General features: G+C 42.7%; 1 protein-coding gene across 4 annotated transcripts; it reads left to right on the forward strand.

The window, feature by feature from the left end:
- Window positions 1-2,278: 2,278 nt before the first annotated feature.
- Window positions 2,279-9,138, forward strand: MACIR (macrophage immunometabolism regulator). Of its 4 annotated transcripts, none has more exons than XM_069000698.1 (2): window positions 2,279-2,530; window positions 7,903-9,138. In XM_069000698.1, the coding sequence occupies exons 1-2, from the start codon at window positions 2,330-2,332 to the stop codon at window positions 8,539-8,541; spliced, it is 840 nt and encodes a 279-aa protein (XP_068856799.1). In that variant the 5' UTR covers window positions 2,279-2,329; the 3' UTR covers window positions 8,542-9,138. The 4 variants fall into 4 exon arrangements, with proteins under 4 accessions (XP_068856799.1, XP_068856800.1, XP_068856802.1 ...); XM_069000699.1 differs by lacking the exon at window positions 2,279-2,530 and adding an exon at window positions 2,545-2,830; XM_069000701.1 differs by lacking the exon at window positions 2,279-2,530 and adding an exon at window positions 2,845-3,171.
- Window positions 9,139-14,170: the final 5,032 nt, after the last annotated feature.

Consider the following 14,170-nt stretch of genomic DNA (forward strand, 5'->3'; position numbering starts at 1 on the left):
TCCAACTTCCCTGTAGGCTCCTTCAGATACTGGAAGGCTTCTGTGAGAAGAAACTAGATGTCCCCATATCAGAAAGAGCCAATTTCAGCCAGCTCCAAGACAGACTCAACACAGGCCCAAGCTGAGACAATCAGCAATGTTGGTAGCACCTCTGTGATAACATATTGAAGAAAGGGTAAAAACTGCTGTGCAGCAGCAGCTGGGAGAGAGGAGTGAGAAAATGTGAAAGAAACAACTCTTCAGACACCAATGGTCAGTGAAAAAAGAGGAAGAGCAGGTACTCCAGGTGCCAGAGTAGATTCCCCTGCAGCCCGTGGTAAAACCCATGATGACACAGGTTGTCCCCCTGCAGCCCATGGAATGTGCAGATATCCACTCTGCAGCCTTTGAAGAACCCCATGACAGAGCAGGGAGATGTGCCTGAAGGGAGACTTGTGACCCTGTGGAGAGCTTGCACTGGAGCAGGCTGCTGGCAGAAACTATGGCACATGGAGAGGAGCCCATGCCAGAGTACATTTGCTGGCAGGACATGTGGCCCCATAGGGGACCCATGCTGGAGCAGTCTGTTCCTGAAGGACTGTACCCCATGGAAAGGACCCAAGATGGAGCAGTTTGTGAAGAATTGCATCCTGTGAGAATGACCCACATTGGAGAAGTTCGTGAAGGACTGTCTCCCATGGGAAGGACCCCACACTGGAGCAGGGGAAGAGTGTGAGGAGAAAGGAGCAGCAGAGACAAAGTGTTATGTACTGACCACAACCTGCATTCCTCATTTCCCTGTGCCCCTCAAGGGAGGAGCTAGAAGAATAGGGAATAAAGTTGACCCTGGGAAGAAGGGAGGGGTGTGGGGAAGCAGTTTTTAGATTTGCTCTTATTTCTCATTATCCTACTCTGATTTGATTTGTTATAAATTAAATTAATTTCCCCCAGTTGAGTCTATTTTGCCCATGATGGTAATTCCTGAGTGAGCTTCCTGTCCTTATCTTAACCCATGAGCCTTTTCTTGTACTTTCTCCCCCCATCTAGTTGAGGAGTGGGAGTGATAGAACAGCTTGGTGGGCACCTGGTGGCCAGCCAAGGTCAACCCACCACACCTATCCATTCACCTTCTTTTATAAAAGCTAGGTGAAGGAGGATGGGAGGGACATTTGGAGTTATGGTATTTGTCTTCTCAAGTAAATGTTACACTTGATGAAGCCCTGCTTTCCTGATTATGGCTAACCATCTGCCTGCTGATGGAAAGTAGTGAATGAATTCCTCAATTTGCTTTGCTTGGGCATTAAGTTTTTGCTTTACCTATGAAACTGTCTTTATCTCAATCCATGAGTTTTCTCACTTTAACTCTTTCAATTCTCTCCTCCATCCTATTGTGGGGAGAGTGAGCACATGGCTTGTGTGGGGCTTAGCTGCCTACTGGGTTTAAACCACAATATTTGTGGCCTACAGAATTGTAACATATACCTTATGCATACTTTTATTTTCTTATGCTTAATTTAAAAATAAAAAGCTGTTAAATTTAGTTCTTGCTCCATATGAATGCTACCTCACACAATATAACAATTTAATATTTTCTCTATTTGCTTTTTTGTGTCTTAGAATAGCCTAACATCTGTCTCAAGGAATAGCAGGAGTTGGCAAAGAATGTTTAAAATTCTTTGGTACTTCTCATGAGCTTTATCTCTAGTTTTAGTCTTGCTGTGACTTTTTTTTCCTCTTTTCCTTCTCTACAAACATGGTATCCATCTGTATCTGTGACTATTCTAGGGGACCTTCAAGAACATAGTGAAGTGACATTTTTTTAAGACCCTTCAGCTTACAAAATTTCCATATGGTTACAAACAACCATGGAGAAAATTGAGTGGGTAAATCTGGGTGCAAGTTGGTGGGAGACAACTTCTCACCACTGTGTTTGTAATGTGGGGTTGGCAGTGCATACAGCAAGATCACCAGCTTGCACTAGAAGAGTCTGTTAGCTGCATAGAGGTTAAAGTCTATAGGCTAACTGCCCCTGCTCTAGATAGTGTACTGTGACAACTTTGTAGATACTCTTACATAGCTCATTTTAAACCTGACTTTTCCCTTTCAACTAATTTTTTTATTGCATATTTGAAATAAATATTTCCAAAACCCTTTGCTCTATAAGTACATAACTTCGACAGCATGTTTTCATAACAGGAAAAGAAAATGGAATTTCCAAGTATAAGTAATATACGTATGCGAGTAGCACAGGGACAAATTTTAGCCAAGATAATAAGTGACAAGTGCCCCACCCCCAGCTTCTGGTAAAATAACTGCCCCTGCAGACAGCCAGTTGTACCATTTGCTCCGGATGTCATGCCCCTCTTTTGGTCACGTGGTCTGTTGTGATTGGCTGGAAGCATCCATTACCCCACGGTCTGCAAGCGTAGGGGAAGGGGGTTTATTTTCATCCTTAGCTTCAGCGAGCGTAATAGACTGCACCGTACTCAGAGCCTTGTTGTCTTTCCTTGCTGTGTGTTGGAGTTCCGCCGCACTGGACCGCAGGCAGGAGGTGGGAGTTGTGTCGGTTCGCTGGGCCGTCGAAGTTGCAGTTCGGGCTCCGTGGCGGGTCCTGCTTGTGCCTGCTGGAGTGCGGGGAGGCCCTCCCCTGCCTGGGGAGGGGCCGTGGGAAACCGGGCAGACTTTAGCGCACCGTGCGCCTGGCCAAGACACTAGAGAGGAGGCCGGCGAAGGGCTGTGTGATGGGGACGAAGGGCGGTGGGCGGTGTTGGGGACTGGTGGCAGCGGGGCCACCGGTATTGTTCGCGAAGATCGTGTGAAGGCTCTGTTCCCCATGGACCCCTCTGGAGTGGTATGATTAAATAACTTAGATGTGCCGCTCGGAGTGGGTGTGGGTGCGGCCTTGGCCTTAACTGCGGCTTTCCTATCGCGTCAGAATGCTGAGTGCAAGGAGCTAGCGATCCGGTTAGCGCAGTGTTACGATTCCGCGTGCGGAGGCGGTAGAGGTGGAGTATGATCGCGCTTGGCGCTTCAGTGGGAGCCGGTAACGCAGCTGCCCGCTCTTAATGCATCTGAGTTCCACGGCAGGGCTGGCAGCTTCTGCCAGCTGCTCCCTGTCTTTAAAGTCGCTTCTCGAGTAGACCTCAATCGTTCCGTGGTTGCGCTGTGAGAGCAGGCAGTAGCGGACAAGAGGTGTGTGCAAACACATTATTCATATGGCTGAGCAGCCGTCCTCTCATAGCCGCATGGTGCTTCTCGAGCCTTTGCCAGCACCCGGTGCTGTTATGTAGACAGAATTTTCCCCTGCAGCAGAGAGATCCTGATATATGTTTTCACTTTCATTTTCTCTGTGTTCCTATCTCTGTACTAACTATTGTAGTGTCGTCACCAAGGCAGGAATGAATTTGTGCAAGTCTTTTCCTGCCACAGTATTAGGATCTGCAGGCCTGTTTTGACCTGTGTTTTCTCTCTCAGACCCACATTTTCTTCTCCTATAAATACTTTACAATATGATGGAAATAAGAATTATGCTATGAAGAGCAGAGCAGTTAAACTATTCTGGCAAATTCAGGAGGAAACAAGGTATTAATTCTGATACCTTTGTGCACAAATCTTGGGAATTTTAATGTAAATCCTTAAGCTTGTAGTTAGATTGAGCAAGTGTATTTTTTTGCATCAAGTATCGTTAACAGTCTAAACTGGTGGGAATGCCAGAATTAACATGTATTAACACTTCTATCTGTTCATAACTGCTTAATTCTTTGAAGTTGCAACTTACAACCAACAGCTGTCCCAATTATACCATTCTTAATTCTTGTACAAGTGCTAAACCTGACTATAACCTTCCTATTCAGTCTAACAGTAACAAAGTATACTAGTGCCCAGCTTTCTGTGGGTAATTTTATATTGCACTGTAGTAAAAGGTGGTGGTCTTTAGTGGTTTGGGGTTTTTTTGGGCGGGGAGTGTTGTTAGTTTGGTTTTTGTCTTGTTTTTTTTGTTTTGGTTTTTAGCGAAAGGTAAACAGAGGGTCAAAGCTCTCTAAATATTAGTTTTATCATCAATGATAGAGATTGTGTTTGTATGCTCTAATGTACATCAAAATGTTACTTTACAGAATATAAAGCTTGCTAAGTGGTTTTGGTTTATTGGCAGGTTTCTTTTGCCTATTAAGGTATTGGGAAGAGGGTGTCTGAACAGTTAAAGTACTGATGTTTCAAGTTTCCTACAGATATATAAGAAAATAGTCTCAGGTCTTAATTTTTCTTATCTAGTTATTATTTATATGCAATTTTATGTAGGGTTTTTATCTGAGAGTGCATGTGTACCTATTGCACAGAAAATAGTAAATAATATATATTAGTAGACATTTTCTGTGAACATGTCTTGGCTTGTTATTGTGTCTGTTTAGGGTGGTGCTGTACATCACTATACATACGTGCTTGCATAGCTGCATGTAGAAATGAATTGATGTCAGATGACTGCCGTTAAGCAGATCTCAGTAGGAATGGTGGTGAAGGTCTGTGATGAGAAAAGGACTTGCTTCTATCAGTAGTTGGCTGCCTTCTGACATAACTCTGAATACAATAGAATTCCTTGAAACATTCCCATAAAGAGGCACAAAAGTAGAGATGTGCAGCACTGATTTCCCCCCCCCCTTCCTTTTCCCCTGTTGTTTCCCATATTGAAAGCTTCTCTTTCTACCATCCATCTTAATGTTACTGCTGGTGGTGTATTTAGAAACATATTCTGGTTTATGTGGTAGGTTGGTGTTTTGGGGTGGTTTTTTTTGTTTTGTTGTTTTTGAGAGTGGTTATCAGGATGGAGGAGGGGTGGAGGAGGGGGTGGTACTCGAAGGGACTCTGAAATTGAAGAAAGTGGACAGCCATATCCTGCCTGTCTTGCCATCAGGCTTGCATAATCAGATGCAAATGCACTATATTATAGTAAAGTCAGATGAACTATTTGACCAGTAATTGGAAGTGATTGAGGTCAGGTTAGATGGGGCTTTGAGCACACCTGATCTATTGAAAGATGTTTCTGCCCGTGGCAGTTGAGGTGGACTAGATCTTTGAAGGTCCCTTCCAATCCAAGTGACTTATTCTGGTTTCTCTTGGCACTACTTATAAGTGTAAATCATCTTTATTATATTTGAGTGAGCTGTTGGACTTCTATTATTGTTGGTTCCATACTGGCATTGCATGTAAATGAACACTAATTTTTAAGTAGAATTTTAATATGGGGAGGGACATTTGAGAGAGGCAGACAGTAAAACTTGAAAGGTCATTTTACTACATAGTTTTAATAAGCTTGAGGAAATGACATTCTGAAGTGTAAATGATGTAAGTGAAATGAGATGTACCTTGCCAAGAAACAGTACCTGCTGCAGATTATATCACTGTGTTGGGTTTGTATGTCAAGGTTTTGGTAGTAGAGGGGCTATGGGGGTGGCTTCTGTGAGAAGATGCCAGAAGCTTTTCTGATGTCCAGAAGAGCTGGTGCCAGTCAGCTCTAAGGTGAACCCACTGCTGGCCAAAACTGAGTCAATCAGCAATGTTGGTAGTGATAACACTGTGATAACATTTAAAGAGGGAGGGAATGCTGTGCAACAGCAGGCAGAAGAGAGGAGGGAAAAAATGTGAGAGAAACAACTCTGCAGGTGCCAAGGTCAGTGAAGAAGGAGGAGGGGGTGCTCCAGGTGCTGGAGCAGATTCCCCTGCAGCCTTTGTTGAAGACCATGTTGAGGTAGGTTGTCCCCCTGCAGCCCATGGAGGTCCACCATGGAGAATATGTATGTGGCCAAAAGGAGACTCTCTGAAGTGCCTCCTCTGGAGCAGGTTCCTGGCAGGACTTGTAACCTTGTGGAAAGGACCCATGCTGGAGCAGTTCATGGAGGACTGTCTCCTATGGGTGGGACCCCAGGCTGGGGCATGGGAAGAGTGGGCAGAGGAAGGAGCAACAAAGATAATATGTGATGAATTGACTGCAAATCCCATTCCCTGTTCCCCTGTGCTGCTCCGTGGGAAGAGGTAGAGAAGCTGGGAGTAAATTTGAGCCCAGAAAGAAGAAAGGGGGGGGGGGGGGGGGAGGTATTTTGAGACTTGTTTTTATTTGTCATTATTCTACTTGGATGTTTGATTGGCAATAAATTAATTTTATTTCCCCAAGACAAGTCTATTTTGCCTGTGTACTTGCTGAGTCATCTCCCTTATCTCAACCCACAGGCCTTTCATCATATTTTCTTCCCTCTGTCCAGTTAAGGAGGGGATGTTATAGAGCAACTCTGTGGGCACCTGTTGTCCAGCCAAGGTTAATCCACCACAGTTCCATTAAGACAAAGAACAAGTGCTTCAGTTGGGGGACATGCAAACCCACTCAAAAAACCCTCCCCAAAATAAACTGTTTTGATTAAGCATATTTTTTTCTTAACTTCAAGAGTAGGTCCTATTTAAAAGTAGTGTCTTTCTTTGAATAGCTATCCTTAGAAAAAGGCTGAGTATAATATAGCTTTTGTTTAATCTCTGCAGGTCTGTCTGTATTTTTAGGCATGACAACATAATTTGCTACCAGACATGTTTCTTGTCCAACAGGAAAGCAGTGAAGACTTTATTGCTATTAGCATTTATTTTTTTAAAGAAAAAGCAGGCATACTTATATGATTACAATCTTAGGCTATCAGTGTATCTTGCATAAGTCACTACTTGGCTAAGTTGCTATTGGCTCACCCTATCTTCATTTTGATTTAACGGTATAGACTCCCAAGAAATCATGGTGCATGCTTGGAGAGTAGTGGTCTTTCTGTGGGCAGGGGGCATCTAAGGTAAGGGTGTGGTTTTTACCATTATAATGATATTCTAATGAGCAAAGTTCATGGCTAGGGCAAGTTCTCACCACAGAACTGGAGGAGGTTTGGCTCAGCTTGCAATATCCTGGGTAAAAGAAGGTGTTATGTGTTTTTCCCCTTCAAAGACTTAGATTTCTGTCCTAATTAACAATTTACTACATTACTGTAGTTAATGGTCATTGCTTCCATTGTTTAACCACTTTGTTCTTTATCTTGTTATTTGGAACTTTGTTCCTAGTATTCATCAATACCCACATATTCTCAGAACTTCCTCTGATTGGTAGCATATAAAAAAATATGTATATAGTAGATAGAATATTTGCACAGTCATATATTTTCTATATTTATATGTAGTTGCACTCTCTTCATATACTTATATCTAAATATGTATATATACAATTATAAAGATATAGAAATTATATCTGTAAAAGTATAGGTATAAAATGTCTAAAAATTCTTAAATAAGAGCTAATGGCATGAGTAATTCAAGTTTGAATGTGAATAGAAAGTAAATAAACAAAGGTAAAAGGCAGATTTGGGGTCCCCCACTTTAAAAGGCTATAGAACAAGCCCTAACACGTCTGGAGTAGGGACTTCATGAGGGTGGAGGGTTACCAAAAAGATGGAGGCAGCATGGACAAGTCTGGATGTGCTCAAGGCCTACAAACCTCTCCTAGGAGGCCCATCAGGGGACTCTCTGGGAGAACCCTGTTGTGTGCAAAGAAGAGACCAATCCTTTGAGCTGGATTGAGAGGCCTCTGCATCTGGGCTCAGCCCAACAGGGTGATTATGCAGTGTTACTGGACCAAACTTTAGGCTTTGTGTGATCCTGTAAGGCACCGACATTGTTCATTGAAATAGCTAGCCAGAACAAAATGTGAACTTTAGAGGAACACGTGCATGGGGACAGTAAGGAAAAGAGCATAAAGGATTCATTAAAAAGACCATGTCAACCAGAAGAATTGAATAGAGAAGTACTGGTTATGGTTTCTGGGTGATAAAAAGTTTGATTTCTGAGATCCTCTCTCAGCTCCTTTAGTGGTTAAAGGCTCTATTTGAGATCAATCTGTTTTGTTTTTAGGAGAATAACACATTGCTTAAAATGGACATAAATGGAAACTCCAGAACTACCATATCTACCCTCCCTGTACCTCTTGCAGAGGTCAGTTCTGCAGGCAAAACAGAAGCAGAGAAACCACGATGCTCCAGCACCCCCTGCTCACCAATGCGACAGACAATTTCAGGCTATCAGATCCTTCGTATGGATTCTAACTACCTGGTTGGATTCACAACTGGAGAGGAGCTGCTAAAATTAGCTCAAAAGTATACAGGAAATGAAGATAATAAAGGTAAATCTGGGCCTAGCTTGCACTCTAAACAGCTTGATTTAGGACTTGCGTGTTCTTCCCGTTTGTACAAAACTAGAAGTAGGTGCTATCAGCCATATGAGATCCCAGCAGTAAATGGAAGGAGGAGGAGACGGATGCCCAGCTCAGGCGATAAATGCACTAAGGCTTTACCATATGAACCTTACAAGGCACTTCATGGTCCCCTGCCTCTTTGCCTTTTAAAGGGCAAAAAGGCTCATTCTAAGTCCCTGGACTACCTCAATTTAGACAAAATGAGCATTCAGGAACCTGCCGACACAGACATGCTACAATACCAGCTCCAACACCTTACCCTTAGAGGGGACCGTATGTTTTCAAGAAATAATACATGAACCATGAAGTATAATCTAGAATTTAGAACCAGTTTCTGGTTATTTCTCTGCTGCAAAAATCTGCTGTCATACTGTACATGACTGTCCACATTGTAGGTGGTATAAGCTAAATGTTATCAGAAAGTAATTTATTTGAATAGAATTTTAACAATGTATTGTGTTACGAATGCAGGGAAAAAAATTTCCAGAGCAAGCAGCTTCTAATGCAAATTTGACTATAGCTGGTAGATATTTCTTTGAACATCTTTTAACAAAGAAAAGGCTTTTGGTTTTTGGATTTGGGTTTGGGGTTTTTTGTAGTTATCTAGCATTTATGGTAATTTAATACTGAGAAATTTATGGTCTGCTTGGTTGTTGCTAATTTTGGCTTGATGTTAGAAATTACTCTTGGATAAGTACTCAAGTTATCTTTTTGTTTCTTAATGTATTCTACAATAAAATGTATGTATGATTTTTTACATCATGGGAAAGAATGTGAGCTTGGCTAAATTGGACCACCTGTTATTTTAAACCATCCTATTTTGTAACTGGGTTTGCACTGGTGGTGAGGAGGAAATTCACTCATAAAATAAACATTTGTTCATTTTCTGCTTCAAACCTATTATATATTTTTGTTTCTGTACAGAAGTAATTGTTTTTACCTCTTTTTTTTTTTTTTTTTTTTTTTTTTATAAAACTAGTTTGGAATAAGTATTTGGAATATTAGTAGATTGAATACACTGGCTTAATTTGTTGCTGAAGAATTTTTTGTCCAAATATGACATCAAATGCAGTTTTGACAACTGTATTCTTAGATATATTTAAAACATGTTAGTAACTTATGTTTAAAATTTTAAAGTTTTTAGACATTTTTAGGTGCAGTCTATTACTGAAGCAGTTTGCAACTTCATTTTAGTTTACATATTTAGAAATTAAAATTAAGATCATGTTTTGAAACATCTTATTTGATCAGTTGTTTCTAGTACAGTTTAGGGGTTTTTTGATTCTTCAGGATGAGTAGCAAGTACTACTCAGTACGTGTGTTTTGGAAAAGGAAGAGTTGTTTTCATTCTGCCACTTACTGCACAATTGTAACTGAAGGCAGTGAAGAGGAGCCCAGTAGATGGTTTTGCTGGTTTGGTTAATGTTTTCTGGTTTATTAGAATATATATAACTGATGTTTATTTCAAAGAGTTAACTGCACCTCTGTAAATTTAATTTATTGAACAACGATCTCTTTAATAAACTTTTCCTGTATAGTCTTTAGTTTAAAAAATGGAATATGGTCACATGCCAAAGAGAGGTTTTGTCTAAGGAATAAACACTACTATTTATTGAAATGCTCTATGAAAATGTATTTCTGGCTGAAAAATAAAGAGAGTGATGTCAATACCTATTTTTGTGGAGTCTCTTGCTGTGTAGAATGAGGACATTTAAAAATACAACTTTAGACCCAGGATCATTAAAACTTGAAAGCAAGAATCTTATACTTCTGTGAAATATTAGATATAAGGAAGAAATTCTTTAGGGTGGTGAGACACTGGAACAGGTTCCCCAAAGAAGTTGAGGATACCTCTCATGGTTTAACTGGGCAGGTAGCTAAACACCATGCAGCTACTTGCTCACTCTCTCCTCTCTAGTGGGAGGGGGGGGAAAAAAAGGAAAATTTATGGGTTGAGATAAAGACAATATAATAGGACACAATACTATAATAGGTGAGAAATGGAAGAGAAAATAATTATAAAAGAATGAGAATATATGAAACAAGTGATGCACAATGCAATTGCTCACCACCTGCTGAGTGATGCCCAGCCAGTTCCTGAGTAATGGCCCCTGCCCAGCTTTCCCCCTAGTTTATATGCACACTAGGATGTTATATGGTACAGAATATCCCTTTGGCCGGTTTGGGTCAGCTGTCCTGGCTGTGTCTCTTTCCAGCTTCTTGTGCCTCCCAGCCTACTTGCTGGTGGGGTGGTGCAAGCAGCTGAAAGGTTTTTGACAGTGCAAGCACTGCTTAGCAACAACTACAACATCAGTGTTACCAATATTATTCTCAGATGAAATCTAAAATAAAGCACTATACCAACTACTAGGAAAAAAATTAACTCTATCCTTGTGGAGTTGCATCCTTTCTCCACCAGGCTGCAGTATGATTTGAGAAATGCTCATTAGGCCTCGGCCTTGATGAACAGCCCCTGAGCTGAGCTCCTGTTGAGCTTATCAGAAACAATGTCTGCTCCCAGGAACTAATGCTGGCTAACAAGCTCCTACTTTTTTTTTTTTTTTTTTTTTTTTTTTTAACAGCCTTGGAAACTTTTTTTGCCTGAATGGCATAACATTCTTGTTCTTGCACTTTCAAAGAAAGTTGCTGATCTGAAGTGTGTCCAGGATGAAACATTGTTATTACTAAAGCCCACTCTCTTGTGACCCTATAAACAGTGGGCCAGAATTAGGCTCTTTGAGCTCTCCTGGCCCGCAGCAGCTGCAACCAGCAAACTCCTGAGCGGGGCCTCTCAGAGCCAGAGAACTCTCAAGTTTGCTATACTTGGAGGATTGCTGAATGACGATGGATCCTGGCCTGATACCGCCATTCCTTGAGGCTCAACTCTTCACCCATTGAGAAGATGCAAAAGCATCTGATGTATTTCACTACCTTCAAGGGGAATTTTTCACAGGTACCTTGTACAGGCTCTTTATGTCTGTGTGCATGCAAGTGTGAATACACTACAGCAAATGTGGGAGAAATGCTGCTCTCCTGGATTCTTAAATACTTTAGATTTGTAAATAAGTTAGACCTGTAAGTAAGTTACTGTTGTGGTATAATAAATCCTATATGAATCCTTTGCTAAAGTGTTAAGTTATAAGATAAATGTTGTTAAGTGCTAATGAGCCTTTAACCCGTATTCCTTTTTATCCTTACCCTTTCTATCCTTTTGTCATACATGCCTAAACACACACCCACCCACCCACACCCACACCCAGTTTTCGGTTTATTTCAATTTAGATTAATTGATTGGATTTTTGTTAGTTGCTTTTCCTCAGTGTGCCTTAACCATCTAGTAGAGTGAACCTTGCCAATGACCTTTGTCATGCTGTCACTTTTATATTAAATCTCTTTTTACTGATAACTTTGCTGGTGATTCTTTAAGCAATCTCAAAACACTAGTTCGTAATAATCCTAGCGGAAACCAGGACAATTCCCCATCCCATCGGCGAGGTGGCAGCAGCAACAGCAGCGGTGACTGAGGTAACTTCGGGGGTGAGGGTTAGATCAGGCTGTACAGGGAGGTTCCCCAGCTCAGGGACATGAGAGCAACAGCCCTGAGCCCCGTGCAGACCTGGAAGCCCCTGGCAGCCAATCAGATGAGGAGGGGACCTTTCCAGAAGCATCTGAGGGAGATTAAAATGGCTCAAGGGAGTGCAAGTGACCTGGAGCACGACAAACAGGAGTGGGCAAACAGGACATGGCGTGGCAGTTTATGCATGAAAGGTGTGTAAGAGGGCACAGCCAGCCCCCCAGCTCCTGAGGTGAGCTCACCTGATGGGTTTGCCTGCCCAACTAGAACAGACCCGGCAATGGTTTCCACACAGTCAAAAGCCATCGCAAGCATGAGTATGGCAACCCAGATGGAGCTCCCTCAGAAGCACACAGCTGTCCAGGTCTCTGGCTGCAGGGAGTGTTTGAGCCTGGCATCAGTACTGGAGGGTAGCAGAGATGACACCTGCGTGTGGTGTGACCAGGTGAATGATCTGATCTGCCTGGTGGCAGAGCTTTAAGAAGAAATGTAGGGGCTGGGCACTATCAGGGATTGTGAGAGAAATAGACTGGTGGAGTCACACTTCCATCCCTGACAGAAATGCAGCAGATTGAAGCTCGGCAAGAGTTGGAGGAGCCCCGACCCTCATGCCATCAGGCAGAAGGAGGAGACCTAAAAGATAGGGGGAATGGAAACAGATCCATGCTCAGGGAGGTAGGAGAATCCCCTCCTGGCCTCCCTCACCTTCCCAAGTGCCCTTACAGAATAGGTACAAGACTCTGGAACTCGAGGGTCAGGCAGATGACAGTGGAGAAGAAGGTCTATCTGGCAGGTCTCCCAGATCAGCACTGTCAACTAGACAGATCACAACTACAGGTATTAAGAAAGAAAGAACGGTAATTATAGTGGGCGACTCCCTCCTCCCTACAAGGGCCCGTATGCCAACCGGACCCATCCCACAGGAAAGTCTGCTGCTTTCCTGGAGCCCGGGTAAGACACATTACTAGGAGACTCCCTGGACTAATTTGTTCCTCTGATTATTACCTACTTCTAGTTGTCTTGGTCAGCAGGAATGAGGTTAAGGAGAGAAGTCCTAGGGCAATCAAAAAGGATTTCAGAACACTGAGGCAACTGGTTGAAGGGACAGGAGCATAGGTGGTGTTCTCCTCAATCCCTTTCGTAGCAGGGAAGAATGCCAAAAGGAACAGGACAACCCACGTGATGGTGTGGCTTAAAGACTGGTTCTATCAGTGGAAATTTGGCTTTTTTGATCATGAGGCAGTTTATACGGCACCAGGTGTGATGGAGACAGATGGGGTTTGCCTGTCTAAAAGGGGGAAAGGATTCTAGCCTGAGTTGGTAGGGCTGATTAAAAGGACTCTAGGTTTGAAGGGGGAAAGGGATAAGACCAAACTCACTAGAGATGAGCCTGGGGGCGGCAGGCCAGTGTTGGGGGTTAAATGGATGGCCCAGCTGAAGTGCATCTACACCAATGCAGCAGTGTGGGTAACAAACAGGAGCTAGAAGGAGATCTTAAAGGTGCAAGAGGAGGCCATCTCTATGTGCTGAAAGACAAGCTGTCAGGGCATGACTGGCCTGGCTGAACAGGGAACTTTCACTGAAACTCAGGGAAAAAAAGAGGGTTCATTAACTTTGGAAGAAGGGAGAGTACACTCAGGAAGAGTACAAGGGTTTTTTTTTTAAAAAACATCAACAACAAAAGGAGGGCCAAGGAAAATCTCCATCCTTTATTGGATTCGGAGGGGAGCATTGTCACCAAGGTTGATGAAAAGGCTGAGGTACTTAATACCTTCTTTGCCTCAGTCTTTAACAGAAAGCCTGGTTATCCTCAGGGCAATCATCCCCCTGAGCTGGTAGACAGAGACAGGGAACACAATAAACCCCCTGCAATCCAGGAGGAGGTAGTCAGTGACCTGCTGACACACTCAGACAATCACAAGTCTATGGGACCAGATGGGATTCATCCTACAGTGATGAGGGAGCTGGTGGAAGAGCTCACTAAGCCACTTCCCATCATTTATCATCAGTCCTTGTAGCAGGGCATCTCACCCCCCACAAGAGCTTATCTGTTGCTTGTTAACTGGTGAAATGAACAGGACAAGCTGTCTTGTAGTGAGTTTTTTTGGCACCATGGGGTTAACACTGGTCTGGCATCTCCCAGCTGACAATAAACATCTTACTGTTGAAGTGAGACCTGGAAAGATAAGCTGGATTTCTGACTGACAGACACCTCACTTTACAAACTATAAAAGCTACACCAAACTTTCATAAAGCAGAAATCTTCCGCACATTCCCTGGAAATGTGTGGAGTTTCTCCCCAGAGCAGGGACACCTGCTTTGTGGTTACTCCTCCAAAGGTTGAGTGAAAGGAT

The sequence above is a fragment of the Aphelocoma coerulescens genome (assembly GCF_041296385.1).
Source record: "Aphelocoma coerulescens isolate FSJ_1873_10779 chromosome W unlocalized genomic scaffold, UR_Acoe_1.0 ChrW_unloc_scaf_5, whole genome shotgun sequence".
In the NCBI taxonomy this organism is placed as follows: Eukaryota; Metazoa; Chordata; class Aves; order Passeriformes; family Corvidae; genus Aphelocoma; species Aphelocoma coerulescens.

Coding starts and splice junctions, on each gene's coding strand:
- MACIR (XM_069000698.1), top strand. CDS start 2,330: ATGTCATGCCCCTCTTTTGGTCACGTGGTCTGTTGTGATTGGCTGGAA. Junction 2,531..7,902: donor CACTGGACCGCAGGCAGGAG/GTGGGAGTTGTG, acceptor TTTTGTTTTTAG/GAGAATAACACATTGCTTAA.